The 19477-nt window shown below is 43.2% G+C and overlaps 1 protein-coding gene across 2 annotated transcripts in view; it reads right to left on the bottom strand.

Annotated features, from left to right (window-relative positions):
- GPR158 (G protein-coupled receptor 158) overlaps window positions 1–19477 on the bottom strand; it is a 490037-nt gene that overhangs the window by 439971 nt on the left and 30589 nt on the right. For both annotated transcript variants that reach the window (XM_063921634.1, XM_063921635.1), the window contains exon 2: window positions 893–998. In XM_063921634.1, the coding sequence (XP_063777704.1) occupies window positions 893–998 (106 nt within the window). The remainder of the gene's footprint in view (window positions 1–892; window positions 999–19477) is intronic.

Below are 19477 nucleotides of genomic sequence, written 5' to 3'. Positions count from 1 at the left end.
TGACCTATTGACTGTCGACCTTTTGACTGTTGACCTATAGACCGTATACCGACATTTACATGTTAACTCTTTGAGGCAAAGCTTGAACAAATAACTTTTAAGTGAAAGATAAAGGTTTGTGCTGGCACAGAACATTCACCCACAGCCTGTTCCATCCTTGAGTTCTTCAGGGCAGGCAGATTGCTCTGACAAGCATGTAAACTAAATGACCCAAACGTTTATTGAGATTTTGGTTTTTATTTATTTGCATATTGGGGGTAATTCAGAGTTGATCATAGCAGCAAATTTGTTAGCAGTTGGGCAAAACCATGTGCACTGCAGGAGGGGCAGATATAACATGTGCAGAGAGAGTTAGATTTGGGTGGGGTGTGTTCAAACTGAAATCTAAATTGCAGTGTAAAAATAAAGGAGCCAGTATTTACCCTGCACAGAAACAAGATAACCCACCCAAATCTAACTCTCTCTGCACATGTTATATCTGCCACACCTGCAGTGCACATGGTTTTGCCCAACTGCTAACAAATTTGTTGCTGCCATCAACTCTGAATTACTGGGTGTTTGGTAGATGACTGCACACAGTGAATGCAACTACTAATATAAAAAACAGATACAACTGATTAAGTTTACACCAGGTTACTGTAGCACAAGATTCAAAGAAAAACTAAGTGGGAAATGAGTAATATTCTTGTTATCACTTGTTCCGAATGTTAAATGTGCTCCAGCCAATCAGCTCCTAACTGTCATGTGTTTAAAAAATGACAGTACGGAGCTGACTGGTTGGAGCACCATTTAACATTTTTAACGAGTGATCACAAGAATATCACTCACTGTTAAATCTGCCCCTAATTAAACAACAGACATTTCTGTTCCATGTGCACATAGTATTTCTTACCTTTGAGCTGTTATGCTGACATCTGTGAGTGCCAGAAAACCACCCATCATTTGAGCACTGGTCAATGTCCGTTTTCTGCAGGTTTAGGTCCACTTTAAGTACTCCCCTGAAAAATTAAATATATAATTTTGAAATTCTTAAATATTATATTAAATGGTTAAATATTTCAGAAATGTTGATTGTGCCATACCGTAGATCCTATGTATGTATTGTAGTCATTCTGTGTCTCTCAGCCCTATAGTAACAAAACAGCTAGAACACTAGAGCTTGCCTACCTTACCTCAGCTGCAGATTCCATATGGACACCATAAAATATTATTAGTCACCAAGTAGTTCTGTGATCATGTAAAGGCAGGAAACAGCTGACTATGGCCTAAATGTAAGAACCCGCGCCTTACGGTCCAGCAGCGAGACTTTGGCAATGTAGTCACTAGATTTAATGCAGTACTTTTTTAAAGCAAAGCCAACCTGGTTTTACCTATGGGCTGTATCTCCGAAATATATCTACTGCCCACAGCTTCCTGACTACTATATTTGAACCGAAGTGCTTTTATTTTATGCACATCACAGAAATCCAAAATGACTTAATATTTGTATTATATCGTCTCCCTCTCAAACTCTCCACCTCCCTACAAAACTTCAAACAGGGTCTCAAGACCCACTTCACCAAAACCAGCCGTCTCTCATCCTAAGCCCTCTGTCCCACACTCACTGTCTACCCCGTCTGTGTCACTCCTGTCTGTCTGCCCCTTCCCTTAGAATGTAAGCTCTCACGAGCAGGGCCCTCTTTCCTCATATGCTGTTCCTTCTCTTACTGAAACTATCTTCTACTCCATACTCCCTTCGTCGGCACCAAATCCCTCGGTTTTCTGCCACCCTGATACTTATTTGAGTGTCGTTTGCTGATGTAGCTATGTTTATATACCCGGTACTTGTCCTATATTGTCTTGAACTGTAAGTCACTGTTTTCTTGTTTTGCTTATTTATGTACTCTGTAATTGGATGTAACAGATACTGTGTTGCGCCATATAAATAAAGGATAATAATAAGAATTATACACAGTGGATAATTCCATTTAAATATTGTAGTAAAAGGTTTATTAGTAAACCAGTGGCCTAATCGTGATTGTGAATTGAACCGTATATCACTTGGAATAATCATAGTTTTCGAAAATAGTCGCTCAGCTGTAATATTTATATCTCAATCATCAGCAATCAGGCATAGATGGTCAATAAACCTAGAACTGTATAAGTGTATGTAGCTAGCAGCTGTATATAGTAAGAGTAATAAAGCAAACACCTATAGATCGCAATACTTTTTAGCAATGTAATAATGATACTCATGTTCCCACTGTGACCAGTGCAAGGTGTTTGTGTATCCAGGAAAAACTTTGTATGAATTCACTAAATGCAGCAACTTTCAATAAAATGATATTCCATTAGTATCTCCTACAGGGCTGTTTGAAAAAAATCAATTATCAGCTCAATTGTAAGAAAGAGGTATCATTTGCTCACATATTCAGCAGTGTTTGAGAGCATTAGGACTTGAAAAGACCTTAAACAGATAAAAATAAAATAGAAACCTCTAAACCACCCACTCAGAACAAACTACATTCTGTAAAAATAATAATCTTAGCCTTAGAACCTCTACTGAGATTTATAGTTATATAGCCGAGAATGGTGAAACAATACGGTTAGCAAAAATGTTTCCTTTTCCACTGTGGTATTATATAATGCATTTGTATTCAGGGTCTGGCTGACAAGTCAGTGGGCACGGGACCTGATTCAGCAAAGTACGCAAGCCCAATGGTTTACTTACTACTCTGGTGGTGGGTGGACTGTGCATGCGCAGGACCTGCTCTGTGCAGAATGAGTCCTCTGTTGTTGTTTGCAGTTGTTCGTGGTACCCCCAAGCCGTAACATTATTTGGGGGCAGAGTGGGGATGGTGATAGTGACCGTTCTATCAACACAAATTTCTTGGCCCAGTCAAAGTGAAGCCTGACGGGCTGGTGGGCCGATCCTGTCACAAAGAAAGCTGTAAGGGCTGTAACACACACTCCGGTTTTTCCCGGATGGCAAAAAGCCGGACAAACTTTGTCCGGCTTTTTGCCATCCGGGAGAAACCGGCAGTGTCTGTCACACAGGACGGCTTTGAGCCGTGTGTGATGCTGTGCGCATGCGCAGCATCAGACACGGCTTCAGAAAAAACCATTGTGTGTGAAAGCTCCCCTTCACACACACGGTTTACTGGCTGCAAAGACGGCCCGGTGGCCGCCCGGCAGCCGGATCTTCCAGTGGTGAGACCCGGCTGCAACCCGGCAGCCGGGCCGGGGCCGTGCAGTGTGAAGGGACCCTTGCCCTCACACTGTTAACTGCAATGCCGGCACGGGAAAAGCCGGGTAGTGTGTTTTAGCCCTAAAGGTTGCACGCAGCGCAGCCTCTGGCTCTCTGGTCTGGCCGCTCCACCGGCCCCCTTGCCCGTGCCGTGAGTCCATGCCCCCCTGACTCACGGCATGCCCCCGCATACCGTGTCATGCACCTTTGCCCCTGCCCATCTCCATGGAAAAGGAGGCGTGACGCGCGTCCATGCGCCCCTGACTCACGGCACGTGTCCGTCGTTAGTGTATGCGCACCCGATTTCGGCCCCCAGTCTGTCCCTGCCTGAGGGTTACTCAGGTGCCCAATGTTTTTGCAGCAGATCACAGATGCTTGCAGGAGGCGTCTGTTTACCCAAGATGCCCCCTGCTGCATTAGCATACTTACACACAGCAGCTGCTTCCAAAGACTACACAAAATAAAAATAAATTACCATTTTTATCATGTGGGCAAGTTCTGCACGTATAATGATAGATGCAAAGTTTCACACAAGACTATTTTGTAGGGGATCCGGTCTGAAGATCGACAGTATCTAGGTCGACAATGTTTAGGTCGACCACTATAGGTCGACAGTCACTAGGTCGACATGGATGTAAGGTCGACAGGGTTTATAGGTCGACATGTGCTAGGTCGACAGGTCTAAAGGTCGACATGAGTTTTTTTTTAAAAAAAAATATTTTTTTGAATTTTTTCATACTTAACGATCCACGTGGACTACGATTGAAATGGTAATCTGTGCCGAGCGAAGCGGTAGCGGAGCGAAGGCACCATGCCCGAAGCATGGCGAGCGGACGCGGTGCACTAACTTGGGATCCCGGTCACTCTACGAAGAAAACGACACCAAAAAAAATATATCCTCATGTCGACATTTAGACCTGTCGACCTAGCACATGTCGACCTAGAAACCCTGTCGACCTTCCATCCGTGTCGACCTAGTGACTGTCGACCTATAGTGGTCGACCTAAACATTGTCGACCTAGATACTGTCGATTTAATGAACCACACCCATTTTGTAGATGGATCTTGCGATTTTTGCCACTCTTCATGCTCCATAGCTGAGTAGCTGAGCGTATACACAATGCAGGTTGCATCATCAATTATGGCTGTGTGGGCAAAACTGGGTGGCTATGGGGCATTGAGATAGTGTTGATGGAATTACAGGCTATGTGGAGCTCTGGCATCCTGAGATCAATCTGATTTCTCTCCCATCTCTTGTACCAGGTATTGGGCTGGTGGAAGTTTGCGCTGATACAGACGATGGTTATTTAAGTGTATGGATGGAGAAAAAAGGGCAAATCTCCACATTTATTTCCGCGCATGCAAGTTGAGTGTAATTGCTGACAACTTGCATGCATCTCTGGGTCATCTCTATATTGCCTTTACAGTAACTCACTCATATAGATTAGATGCTTAAAGCCACCAATATAATGTAATGCGGAGGTGTCAAGTCCATTTTAAAAGGCTATTATGCCTACAGTCTTTGAGCAGCAATCACTCAATTGTGTTTGTGTGTGATACACACAAAATAATACTAGCAATGTTTCAGAAAAGAGTTTTGGATTGATCATGTAGTTATTGTACCTGTCTCCTTCTGTATATTAGTCTATGGGAGCATCCCCTAGTGTTAGAGTTCTAGTGTCAGAGGAGGTCGAGTTATATGATGTAAGTTCCTGTTCCTCCATCTCAGAGAGTGAGGAGAGTGTGACACACAGAGAGACTGAGAGACAGTGTGCAGAGTTGAGACTGGGAGCAGATCTCAGCTATAGAGACTCACAGTGTTCCAGTGCATGCATCATCTTCTTTACAGTGGGAGTCAGACTGCACGGCTGTGCAGTCCTCCATGCTTTACCACCACAGACATCTCCTGATATGTACCACTACCTAAATGCTGTTAACTTGTGTGACATATGGGCTTCTGATTACAGCTATCAGTGTTACATCTGAGTCACCTGTGTACACTAAATAAACCTGCATTACTGTTTAAGTCTTTAAGTGTGTGGACTGACGTCACTGCACCAGATAGCCCAGAACATTCTGCCAACAGGTTATGGGCCCCGTCCCGTGCCCAGACCCTTGTGTATTGGAAGACTAACCCCTTGAGTGCTGTTGAATAATCACAGTGACACAGTTTAAAGTGACATTTTATACAAGTGTAGAAAGGATGTACAATACAGGACATAGCATGAACATTGCTAGGCTTAAGGGTTCAGAGAACTATATTACATGGAAGTTTGTCATGGAGATGCAGCTTAAGCGGCAAAAGTTGTGGAAGGTTACTATAGACCCGGGAGCAGGTCCAAACGCAAATGACATAGACAGAGCCATCCGGACGATAGGTTCAGCTATGGAGCAGCATGACTATTCAGTAGTCAGTAGGAAAGTGTCAGCTAAGGACATGTGGACAGCCCTGCAAAATGCATATGACGATAAAGGTCTAATGAGAATGATAAGTTTAAGATGCATGCCATATGGAATGAAACTGAGTGCATGCAAGGACATGAACGATTACATTGATAAGTTTTTGTTGATAGCTCAGCCGTTGGCATCTGTGGGGGCACAGGTGACCGAAGAAGAAGTCGCAATGGATATGTTACAGAATCTGACGCCAGAATTTGATATCATCTGGGTTATGACAATGTCCAGAAACTGCTAGATGCAATGGTAACAGGCATCAACAGGAGCAATGCTGAAAGACCCACGTGTGAGAGCTGCATAAAAGGCAAGCAAACTCGTAACCCCTTACCAAAGTCAGTTAGTACAGCAGAGACACCGTTAGCTCTAGTGCATACAGACGTGTGTGGTCCAATGGAGGAAGAATCAATCAGTGGCTACAGGTATTTCATGACTCTCATTGATGACGCCACAAGAATGACACGTGTACTTTCTTAAGAAAAAAAAGTTGTCAACAAAATTGTGGAGTACAAAAACCTGGTGGAGAATCAGACAGGTCTTAAACTAAAGATCCTGAGATCAGACAACGGTGGAGAGTATGATAACAAAAACTTAGCCGCATTCCTTAGGAAATATGGCATAAAGCATCAGCTAACAACTGTCTACACACCGGAACAGAAAGGCGTGAGTGGGCAAAGCGCACAATTATTGAGCGAGCACGGACTATGTTAAGTGATGCTAGCCTGGAAAATAAGTTTTGGGCAGAAGCAGTATCTACTGCAATAGACCTAAAGAATTGAGCACTTACAGTGGGCATCAAAAGTAAAATGCCACTGGAGGCGTGGTCCAGGAAAAAGCCAAGTATCAGTCATCTTCGTGTCTTTGGGAGCAAAGCTTTTGCACCTATACCAAAGCAGAAAAGGAGAAAGCTAGATCCAAAATCCATAGAATGTATAATGCTCGGATACTGCAACGAAAGCAAAGGATACAGACTTTAGGATGTTACCAGTAAATGTCTTCTTAAATCCAGAGATGTGGTATTCTATGAGACCGCACCACTAACTGGAGCAGTGGAGCAACAACAAAATGTATCATTGGATGTACAGCAGCAGAAAGCGTGTCTGAATCTGAGAGTGTCAAAGCAGACAACAAATCAGAGAAGAGAAGTTCCACGAGGAGTAACAAAGGTATTAAAGCCTAGAAATACAGTGAGGAGTATGCAAACATAGCTTACTGTGAACCTCAAAACATACAGAAATCAAGGACAAGCAGTGACTGGACAGAGTGGAAGTCAGCAATTGATACAGAGCTGTCAGCACTAAATGATAACAGAACATGGACTATGGTTGATAGACTAAGAGACCGTAAAACGATTAAGAACAAGTGGGTTTTCTGCAAGAAGTTGAATGCAGATGGGACAGTAGCTCATTACAAAGACCACATTGTTGTGAAGGGATATACCCAGAAGTATGGATTACGGAGAGATCTACTCACCAGTCGCAAGGTATAGCACCGTAAGGTTAGTGATTGGTGTTGCTACACTACATGATCTACTGTTATATCAACTAGATTCCGCATTCCTTAATGGAGAATTTATTGAGGAAATTTATATGGAACCACCTGAACATTATGATATGGACATATTCCAAACTGGGAAAGTTTGTCTCTTAAAGAAGTCGCTATACAGCCTCAAGCAAAGTGGTCATTGCTGGTATGTAAATTTGGATGCAGCATTACTAGAAATGAACTTTGTTAGGTCAGAGACTGATCACTGGCTATACCACAAAACCATCAAAGAAAAGTTGTTAATCATAGCTGTCTATGTGGATGATTTACTTTTGGCAGGTCAAGAAAATCACATCACTGACATTAAGCACAAGCTTAAACAAAGATTCAAGTTGAAAGATCTAGGCCCTGCAAATCATCTATTAGGTATAAAAATTGTACAAAACCTGCAAGAGGGAATTGTCACAATTGAACAACAAACAAACATTGAGGCAATAATTTCCAAGTACGGAATGACAGATGCAAAACCAGTAAGTACTCCCATTGATAAAAGTACAAAGATGGTCAAGGCCATGTCACCAAGCAGCAAAAGGGAGATAGAGGAAATGCAAGAAATCCCTTATCAAAATGCCATTGGTAGTTTGATGTATCAAGCATTGGGACACGTCCTGACATCAACATGCAGTGAGTTGGGCAATACGGTTCACAAATAATCCTGGGAGACAATACTGGATTGCAGTAAAGAGAATACTAAGGTACCTCAAAGGTACAAGTTCACTAAACCTGAAATTTACAAGATTATCAGATACCACCATAAAAGTATTGTGACGCCGACTGGGGATCAGATGAGGATGATAGACGTTCTTTTACTGGATACCTGTTTGCACTGGCAAGGCACAGCCATAAACTGGGCAAGTAGGAAACAACAAACAGTTGCTCTTTCTACAACAGAGGCAGAGTATATGGCACTCACAGAAACATCAAAATAAGCACTTTGGATAAGAGAGACTTTATGCGAATTAGGTCTATCTTACCACAGTGAGATCATCTACGTAAATTGTGATAACAAGGGAGCAATTGATCTTTCTTGTAGCACAAAGCATCATGGATGGTATAAGCACATTGCTATAAGACATAATTTCATTTGTGAGTTGGTGGAAAACAAGTCTGTCAATGTGGAATATGTTGCAAGTGAAGAAAATCTGGCCAACATGTTGACAAAAGGAATGTCATCACACTTGCTACTTGCATTCCTGATGGAATGTGGACTAGAATATGGTTAATGTTGATTGATTCTTACTGGTTTTGCTTCACGTTATGTTACAGGAGTGACTTGATTGATTTGTTTGATAAAATGCCATGTTCTTGTGACTGGAGACAGTTTTGAGCGAGGGGGAGGGTTAGGATATGGTGCACTCTGTACCTGTCTCCTTCTATGTATAAGTCTATGGTAACATCCCCTAGTGTTAGAGCTCTAGTGCCAGGAGTCACTCAGAGGCAGAGTTATATGATGTAAGTTCCTGTTCCTCCATCTCAGAAAGAGTGAGGAGAGTGAAACACACAGAGAGACTGAGAGACAGAGTCCTGTGTTGACAAGTGTGCAGAGCTGAGACTGGGAGAAGATCTCAGTTACAGAGACTCACAGTGTTCCAGTGCGTGCATCATCTTCTCTACAGGGGGAGTCAGACTGCATGGCTGTGCAGTCCTCCATGCTTCACCGCTGCAGACATCTTCTGATAAGTACCACTACCTAATGCTGTTACCATGTGTGATATATGGTCTCCTGATTACAGCTATCAGTGTTACATCTGAGTCACCTGTGTACACTAAATAAACCTGCATTACTGTTTAAGTCTTTAAGTGTGTGGACTGACGTCACTGCACCAGATAGCCCAGAACACTCTGCCAACAATTATTTGGTGCATGACAGTAGTGTGACTATGTCCTACTGACGTAAAACAATAAGCTCCAATGCAATGTGAAATGAAGTTGAAGCCAAATAGAGTAAGTTGTAGCGCTAAGATTATCTGTAGCAAGACTTCCCCAGAGGAACATGTGCTGTCCACTGCTGCAATACACACATGTAAAGGAATCTGCACCACTGTACAGTGAATATACAGAGGAACAGCCAAGGATAGATTAAGGCTTGTGGGGGCCCCGGGCAGAGGCAGATTATAGCAGGGGCGACATGGGTGATTTTACAGTTTAAACTAGGATTAATATTGATAGGGGCTCCCACAAGTTTTTCGCCCAGGGGCCCCCACGAGCCTTAAACTAGCCTTGACACTGGGGTAACTAAGTTATGGAGGGCCCCCTAAAATGAAATAAGCACTCATGAGCACACCCTCCAGCCCCCAATATGGCCACAGTGAACTACGCCCCCACTGTGCCATCCAGGTACACACCGTGGCAGCAGCAGCAACTTCTGAGTCTCCTCATCAGTGGCACAGATGTGATGTGTCATGTGCCGCTAATGATTGGACTCAAGAGCCGCTCTGCGCTGTATGCAGTCTGCGTATGCACAATGCAGAGCAGCAGAATCCCATGTTCGGGAAAAGGTGTTGCTGGGCACCTGTTCTCAGCAATTGCAGGGTGAGATTGACCCTGCATGGGGGCCCCCTGTGTGTGGTGGCCCCTGGTGACCCTCTCCCCCCCCCCCCTCCTCCTTAATCAAGCCCTGGTAACAGTGTAACCTGACACAAGCACAATCAAATGTAAGGTGACATATAGTATCTTGGTCTAGAGATATCAAAAAAAGTGCGATGATGCAATTAACGTAAACTGCTGCACAATGGGGGTCATTCCGAGTTGTTCGCTCGCAAGCTGCTTTTAGCAGCTTTGCACACGCTAAGCCGCCGCCTACTGGGAGTGAATCTTAGCTTATCAAAATTGCGAACGAAAGATTAGCAGAATTGCGAATAGACACTTCTTAGCAGTTTCTGAGTAGCTCCAGACTTACTCGGCATCTGCGATCAGTTCAGTCAGTTTCGTTCCTGGTTTGACGTCACAAACACACCCAGCGTTCGCCCAGACACTTCTCCGTTTCTCCAGCCACTCCCGCGTTTTTCCCAGAAACGGTAGCGTTTTTTCGCACACACCCATAAAACGGCCAGTTTCCGCCCAGAAACACCCACTTCCTGTCAATCACATTACGATCACCAGAACGAAGAAAAAACCTCGTAATGCCTTGAGTAAAATACCTAACTGCATAGCAAATTTACTTGGCGCATGCGCATTAGCGACTAATCGCTCCGTTGCGAGAAAAAAATAACGAGCGAACAACTCGGAATGACCCCCAATGTTGTAAATGCATTGTCACACAGCTATGCTGTGTTCTGATGACATGCATTGTGTTGTCAAGACCATTCACATTTCACAAAAAGAACCAGGATTCAAAAGGCCTGCTTACTCTCCTGTGAGGGCCAGATAAGTTCACAATTTTGGGAGACATTGCAAGTGTTATTATGGCACACAAAAATCTGAAACCAAGGTACAGAATGAATAGTGATAAATTGTCACCAACAATAGAGGAAAGAGTCCTTGGAAATACAGTTTCAGATGATATTAAGTTAGGCAAGCAGTGTAGTCAGGCCATAGTCAAACACAGACTCTGGAGTTGCTCCAAAGCTCCACAGAGCAAGGGACATGTGATTGTGGAATGGTGCTCACATCTGTAAAAAAAATTTTTACAAATCAGCTGTGGTGGGTTGGCCCTAGTGCTGCATTAATGGCTTACTGTGATTGCTGGCCTGTATATATCTGAAATATTTATACAGTGGACTTTATATGAGGCATATATAGCTTTTTACATGCTAATTCTGCTCTCTTCATAAGCTGGCCATACTCGCTCTAAAATTAAGCATTTCAAAAACCCCACTCTAGAAATCTGGCATTTGCCACAGGCATGTAGTGCAAAAATCTATGCAGAATATTTGGCTGTACAGGGAGTGGTTTTACTATCAGCAAACAAAGCAATATCGGAAAACTCCAGTGTGGAACGCAAGCATTCCTCCTCCATGATCACATCTTTGATGGGCATACCTAGCACTTCTGTAGTGCTAAACCGTCATCCTTTTTTCCTCCCTCCAAAAAAAACCCTTGAACGGCTGCATGCATCATAGGCACCTGTGATGGGGAGGTCCGAAATACTAGGCAAGATTTGGTTATTATCTGACGTAAAATGTTATGTTTCTATGGGGACTGACAACAAATTGTATCATTACACACTGAATGATAGAAGTTACTGTATCTCTGACTTGTCAGGAGATTCATCATGTGTGTTTTGCTTTAATCTAGTAAACATGTTCTGTAATAATTACATAATGCCGGTATTATTTCTGCTATAGGAGTATTGTAAATATGGAAATATCACAAGATGTGAAAAATAGATACACAAACAAACATGGTATGTAGAAATGGTAGAATTAGTCTATTTTACGGTATTTTGTGTATATTTACTGTATAAAACAAAAAAAATTTAAAGGGGGTTTACACCTTCAGATGCATATTCATTTATTGGCTACTATATATCCTCTTGAAACTTTTACTAATATACTACTTTATCTTTGTAACTTCCTTTTGTGCTTTTCATTTCTAACTTTAAACTTTGTGTGTTTTTAATTGGAATATTTTATTTACCCCTGGCTGTATACAACACAGGCCTGCCGTTCTCTCTGCATTGCATATATTTATATCCAGAGATCGGGGTATATTTACTTATGATTGATTTTTGGTCGATGTTTTATCAAAATCATGTTAGTAAATGTGGACTTTAGGGGATTATTCAGAGATGGACGCAGTCTTGCATCCACAGCAAGATCTACGTCCAGCTACTCAGGCGCTGGGGGCCGCCCAGCACAGGGCAAGGCTGCCCAATATGTGTGTGGTGCCACCCGGTGATCCGTCCACAATTTAATTGCAGATGCATTGATGTGTGGTCGGTCCCTGGCTGCGGTGGCAGGTGGTCAAGCACCATTTTTTTTTCTCAAAGCAGCTGCGCGTGACATCACGCAGCCACCCCGAAAATGGTCCGCGCCCACAAAACACCCCCTGATGTCCGGCGCTGTCAATTATCTTGCGGCCACAACCTTTTCTGGATGCAGCCGCATGGTGAAGGGACACGCACGCGCACTATGTCCAATATCCATGCACAGACCCGATGGATGCGGTCGATGCATGTGAACACAGTGGCTGTGTCCATCTCTGAATAAGGCCCCTAGACCCTGAAATAAAAAATCCACATCGACCAAAAATCGACCCAGATCGACTTTTAGTAAATATACCCCTAAATCCCACATTTACTAACACATAATTGTTTACTTCTTTTTAAAAGGATGTAAAAAATCATGTTAGTAAATGGGTGATTTAGACCCTGAAACACAAAATCGACCAAAAATCGAACAAGCACTTACCAAAAATGTATCAAAATTGATCCAAATTTATTTTTAGTAAATATACCCCCAAGTGTGTACCATGTTCATAAGCAAGGTAATAAAAATATGTTTGCCTGATGGTGTAAATGCATGGCTAAAAAACAGAAAAAAAATAAAGCAGCATATTTATTAAAAGTCACAGGAGGGCAGACAATCATATACTGTAGGATAAAGAGGGTCATTCAGACCTGGCCACTAATGCGGCCCGCAGTGCAGTTTGCCGGGGCGGCGGCGTGGCATTGGGGTGGGTGAACTGGGGTAGGCCGGGACCATTTTTGGGGTGGCTGCGTGACGTCACACGCAGCTGCTCCGATAAAAAATGGCCATTGACAGCACAGCCAGGCTGCGCTACCAGGGGTCAACCTTAGTTCCGATGCATCCACAATTTGATTGTAGACGCATCAGGAGATGGCCTCACACGTGCTGGGCGGGCGGCCCCCAGCATGTGCAGAGATGAATGCAGATCTGGTTGCGTGTGCAGCCATCTGCGTTCATCTCTGAATAACCCCCAAAGTCATCTGAGGTTGGATTTTTTTGATCAAGGAGTAGTGTTGTGTGCTTTTCAAATAAGAATGTTAATAATAAGAATGTTTCAACAGAGCAGAAAAAAGACGTTTTAACTTTTAAGACTAAAGCAAAAATCAGGGGGGAGAAACAGGCAGATACCCGAGAATAACGTGAAGAGTTTTGAATTACAATGTGTTTACTTATTTGGCTTTACTTTCAAAGTTGACTTTAATACATACAATGGGATGTAGTCAGGCTCACAACAATCAGGATCCTTATGGTCAGAATCCCGACACCAGAATCCTGACGCTAACACTGCCGATGGATGCCCAGGTGAGCATTAGGGTTAGGTTTAAGGTAAAGCGGACCATACACTAGACCAACTTTCATCCAACCATCCAACTAGTTGATTGGAATGAAAATCTGGTAATGGATGGCAGTAAATGACAATAAGAAATTTGCTCCAAAACCTCAGAAAAAGGACAAAAACTTTCTTTCCAGTGAGTTGGTTGAATGTGTTTGATTAAAACAATTTGTCTAAATGACAGTTTCTGTCCATTTTCCAGGGTTTGAGAACAAATTGCTTGTTGTCATTTGCTGCCATCCATTACCAGATTTTCATTCCATATAAGAATAAAATAATCAAGGTTATCAACAGTGCTGCAAGTATGGCGGTACAGGACGGTACTGCGTACCGGTGAGAAGTTGGCAGTACCGCCGGGCCGCCACCTTTCAGCCACTGTGTACGGGAGAGGAGAGCATGCTGCTCTCCTCTCCTGCCCCTCTCCTGGCCAGCAGTCAGTCCGGTCTCTCTCCTCTTCCTTCGGCGGCAGTGGCGGAGGCGTGTATCACAAGCAAACGCCGGTTCGTGAGCCAATCAGAGCTTGCGGACCAGCAGTCAATGAGGAGCCGAAGGAAGTGGAGAGAGACCGGACTGACTGCTGGGCAGGAGAGGGGCGGGAGAGGAGAGCCATATGCAGAGCCGGCCCCAGGCTGCAGCAGTAATGGTGAGTTGCACTGCTGGGGGCATATGTATATCTGGCACTACACTACTTGGGGCATATCTGGCACTCTTGGGGGACACATGTGTATCTGGCACTACACTACTGGGGGAATATGTGTAGCTGTCACTGTGGATGCATATGTGTATCTGGCACAGTGGGGGCATATCTGGCACTGTGGCAGCATATATGACACCATGGGGGCATATGTGTATCTGGAACTGTGGGGGCATATATGTGTATCTAGCACCAGTGGGGCATATGTGTATCTGGCACTGTGTGGGTATATGCGTATCTGGCACCATGGAGGCATATGTGTATCTGGCACTGTTAGGAGCATATGTGTATCTGGCACTGCACTATTGGGGGCATATGTGTATCAGGCACTATTGGTGGCATACTGTATGTGTATCTGGCACTGCACTATTGGGGGCATGTGTGTATCACACACACACCCATATGTGTGACATGCCCCCATTATCATTGACCACGTCTCATGTGGCCACACCTATTTTTTGGCACACGTGCACACAGTAACACTAAGAATTTTTTTCTACTTGCACAACCGGTTATCAAGGTTTATCATTTACATTCTCAATAGAAATAAAAATTCAGATTTTACTCGAACATGCTCTAGACACCTCGAAATGGCTAAACTGGCACGGCTGAACCTGGTTAACTTTCACAATTACCTCATGGTTCTAAAATTAAAAAAAATTCAGGGAAATTTTCTAATTTTAGTAGCAATCCATTGAACTAGTAGAAGAATCGAAACATGTATTGTACAAGCATTTCTAGTGAGAACCAAGGACTGGCGTTACTAGAAAAGCAGCACTAGGAAGGACTAAAACCTCTAGTAAAAATGTAATTTAGACAAGTTGTGATAACTGGCAAGGCAGAGATAGAGGAGACTAAGATGCTAGGGGAGCATGGGTCCTGAAAATGCATTTGACCTTTTACACAGCCACTTGGAACTGATTGTGCATGTATTCTTGCCTCCCCTTCTGTGTCGATCATTGGTGTAAACACTTGTGAGTGTGCCTTCATTTCCAACCACTTAATACTGGTTGGGTGTTGAATTCTGTAGGGGAGGGCACATCAAACTCTTTGAAGTGAGAAACGACATGCTGTAGTATTGCAGTACAGTAAACTAAACAGTCCCCGTGAATTTCTTTTGCCTATAAACACTGAAATAGATCTAAACAAATGCTATATGGTATGTTCAGCACAGCATGATATATCTGAGACTGCCTTAGCAAAATCTGTAGATACAGTATATATATATATATATATATATATATATTAGTGATGAGCGGGTTCGGTTTCTCGGAAACCGAACCTCCCCGAACTTCACCCTTTTTACACGGGTCTGAGCCATACTCGGATTCTCCCGTATGGCTCGGTTAACCCGAGCGCGCCCGAACGTCATCATCCCGCTGTCGGATTCTCGCGAGATTCGGATTCTATATAAGCAGCCGCGCGTCGCCGCCATTTTCACTTGTGCATTGGAAATGTTAGGGAGAGGACGTGGCTGGCGTCCTCTCCGTTATTGTTGAACTTGATTGTGCACTATTGCTTAATTGTTGGGAGGGCTGGGGAGCAGTTGTATAATATAGGAGGAGTACAGTGCAGAGTTTTGCTGATCAGTGACCACCAGTTTTATCCGTTCTCTGCCTGAAAAAAACGCTCCTTATCTGTGCTCAGTGTGCTGCATATATCTGTGCTCACACTGCTTAATTGTGAAGACTGGGGAGCAGCTGTATTATATAGCAGGAGTACAGTGCAGAGTTTTGCTGACAGTGACCACCAGTATACGTTGTCTGCCTGAAAAACACTCCATATCTGTGCTCAGTGTGCTGCATATATCTGTGCTCACACTGCTTTATTGTGGGGACTGGGGACCACCAGTACAATATTATATAGGAGGAGTACAGTGCATAGTCTTGCTGACCAGTGACCACCAGTATATAATATATAGCATTACGGTACAGTAGGCCACTGCTGTACCTACCTCTGTGTCATCATTAAGTATACTATCCATCTACATTCTATACCTGTGGTGCATTTTAGTTTTTCAGTTTGCTGACACAGTGACCACCAGTATACTATATATAGCAGTACGGTACGGAAGGCCACTGCTGTACCTACCTCTGTGTCGTCATTAAATATGCTATCCATCTACATTCTATACCTGTGGTGCATTTTAGTTTTGCAGTTTGCTGACACAGTGACCACCAGTGTATATATAGCAGTACGGTACGGAAGGCCACTGCTGTACCTACCTCTGTGTCGTCATTAAGTATACTATCCATCTACATTCTATACCTGTGGTGCATTTTAGTTTTGCAGTTTGCTGACACAGTGACCACCAGTATACTATATATAGCAGTACGGTACGGAAGGCCACTGCTGTACCTACCTCTGTGTCGTCATTAAGTATACTATCCATCTACATTCTATACCTGTGGTGCATTTTAGTTTTGCAGTTTGCTGACACAGTGACCACCAGTATATATAGCAGTACGGTACGGAAGGCCACTGCTGTACCTACCTCTGTGTCGTCATTAAGTATACTATCCATCTACATTCTATACCTGTGGTGCATTTTAGTTTTGCAGTTTGTTGACACAGTGACCACCAGTATACTATATATAGCAGTACGGTACGGAAGGCCACTGCTGTACCTACCTCTGTGTCGTCATTAAGTATACTATCCATCTACATTCTATACCTGTGGTGCATTTTAGTTTTGCAGTTTGCTGACACAGTGACCACCAGTATACTATATATAGCAGTACGGTACGGAAGGCCACTGCTGTACCTACCTCTGTGTCGTCATTAAGTATACTATCCATCTACATTCTATACCTGTGGTGCATTTTAGTTTTGCAGTTTGCTGACACAGTGACCACCAGTATACTATATATAGCAGTACGGTACGGAAGGCTACTGCTGTACCTACCTCTGTGTCGTCCTTAAGTATACTATCCATCTACATTCTATACCTGTGGTGCATTTTAGTTTTGCAGTTTGCTGACACAGTGACCACCAGTATACTATATATAGCAGTACGGTACGGAAGGCCACTGCTGTACCTACCTCTGTGTCGTCATTAAGTATACTATCCATCTACATTCTATACCTGTGGTACATTTTAGTTTTGCAGTTTGCTGACACAGTGACCACCAGTATATATAGCAGTACGGTACGGAAGGCCACTGCTGTACCTACCTCTGAGTCGTCATTAAGTATACTATCCATCTACATTCTATACCTGTGGTGCATTTTAGTTTTGCAGTTTGCTGACACAGTGACCACCAGTATACTATATATAGCAGTACGGTACGGAAGGCCACTGCTGTACCTACCTCTGTGTCGTCATTAAGTATACTATCCATCTACATTCTATACCTGTGGTGCATTTTAGTTTTGCAGTTTGCTGACACAGTGACCACCAGTATACTATATATAGCAGTACGGTACGGAAGGCCACTGCTGTACCTACCTCTGTGTCGTCATTAAGTATACTATCCATCTACATTCTATACCTGTGGTGCATTTTAGTTTTGCAGTTTGCTGACACAGTGACCACCAGTATACTATATATAGCAGTACGGTACGGAAGGCTACCGCTTTACCTACCTCTGTGTCGTCCTTAAGTATACTATCCATCTACATTCTATACCTGTGGTGCATTTTAGTTTTGCAGTTTGCTGACACAGTGACCACCAGTATACTATATATAGCAGTACGGTACGGAAGGCCACTGCTGTACCTACCTCTGTGTCGTCATTAAGTATACTATCCATCTACATTCTATACCTGTGGTGCGACCTTGGTGCACCTCTTTTTTTCTTTGCATCATGTGCTGTTTGGGGACAATTTTTTTGAAGTGCCATCCTGTCTGACACTGCAGTGCCACTCCTAGATGGGCCAGGTGTTTGTGTCGGCCACTTGTGTCGCTTAGCTTAGTCACACTGCGACCTTGGTGCGCCTCTTTTTTTCTTTGCATCATGTGCTGTTTGGGGACAATTTTTTTGAAGTGCCATCCTGTCTGACACTGCAGTGCCACTCCTAGATGGGCCAGGTGTTTGTGTCGGCCACTTGTGTCGCTTAGCATAGCCATCCAGCGACCTCGGTGCAAATTTTAGGACTAAAAATAATATTGTGAGGTGTGAGGTGTTCAGAATAGACTGGAAATGAGTGGAAATTATGGTTATTGAGGTTAATAATACTATGGGATCAAAATGACCCCCAAATTCTATGATTTAAGCTGTTTTTTAGGGTTTTTTGAAAAAAAAACACCCGAATCCAAAACACACCCGAATCCGACAAAAAATTTTCAGTGAGGTTTTGCCAAAACGCGTCCAAATCCAAAACACGGCCGCGGAACCGAATCCAAAACCAAAACACAAAACCCGAAAAATGTCCGGTGCACATCACTATACACGGTTGAGTCACATTATTATGACAATCAGCTGACAGCAGCTAGATGTCCGGAACTGTCGTTTTAGACACACGTCTGGCAGCCCCCAGGTTCGTTTTGACTGTGAGCTGCTCCACTGCAGCATGTCGGTCGCCCCTCACGCACCTTTGTAGCTGCCGTCCACTTCTCACGTCAATAGCACGTGCTTCTCCCCAGTTTCCACATCGGTTATTCGCAATGGTGCCATTTGTCAACGATACATCTTCACAAAACCAGCACGCAGACAATTCACAAACTGCTCAGTTTCAGAAATACTGCCACCCTTGGCCTGAAAGACGATAATCATCCCTTTTTGCAACTCGTATAAATCACCCCTTTTACCCATGACAGCAACAAGTGATACAGTATGTGTGCAGACGGCCTATCGCACACCGTACCAAGCGAGCGCACGACAAGTGACGTACATCATGGGCTACGCGCTGCTAACATCAAATGTAATAGGAGGTTATAATAATGTGACTCGACTGTGTATGTATATATATATATATATATATTTATTATATATATATATATATATATATATATATATTTACTGTATATAAATTAAGGATCTGGAAAAAAAAAACATAGACAAAGGCTTATGTCAAATATGCTTCATCTGTTACAGTGTAGAAAATACTGTTTAGATTATTCTGCAAACACGTCTTGGCTAATGAGTTCACTATCATTACACGTAAAACATTCTTAAGTAACTACTGTAATTATAGGTTAAAGCGCAATTGAGGTTAATATTTGGCATTAATACATATCAAAGTTTGTGTATTACCAAGCTGAATAATATTCTGTTCTTGAAATAACTCAGATGTCTATCATTAATTAATTCACAAACAGGGGCATGGGCAGATGCATCACAGCAGCTCAGCTGACTGCAATCTCAGTTTTCACA

The sequence above is a fragment of the Pseudophryne corroboree genome, chromosome 5 (genome assembly GCF_028390025.1).
Source record: "Pseudophryne corroboree isolate aPseCor3 chromosome 5, aPseCor3.hap2, whole genome shotgun sequence".
Classification (NCBI taxonomy): domain Eukaryota; kingdom Metazoa; phylum Chordata; class Amphibia; order Anura; family Myobatrachidae; genus Pseudophryne; species Pseudophryne corroboree.
Note: the sequence above shows the minus strand (reverse complement) of the source record. Positions and strands in the feature narration are given on the sequence as shown.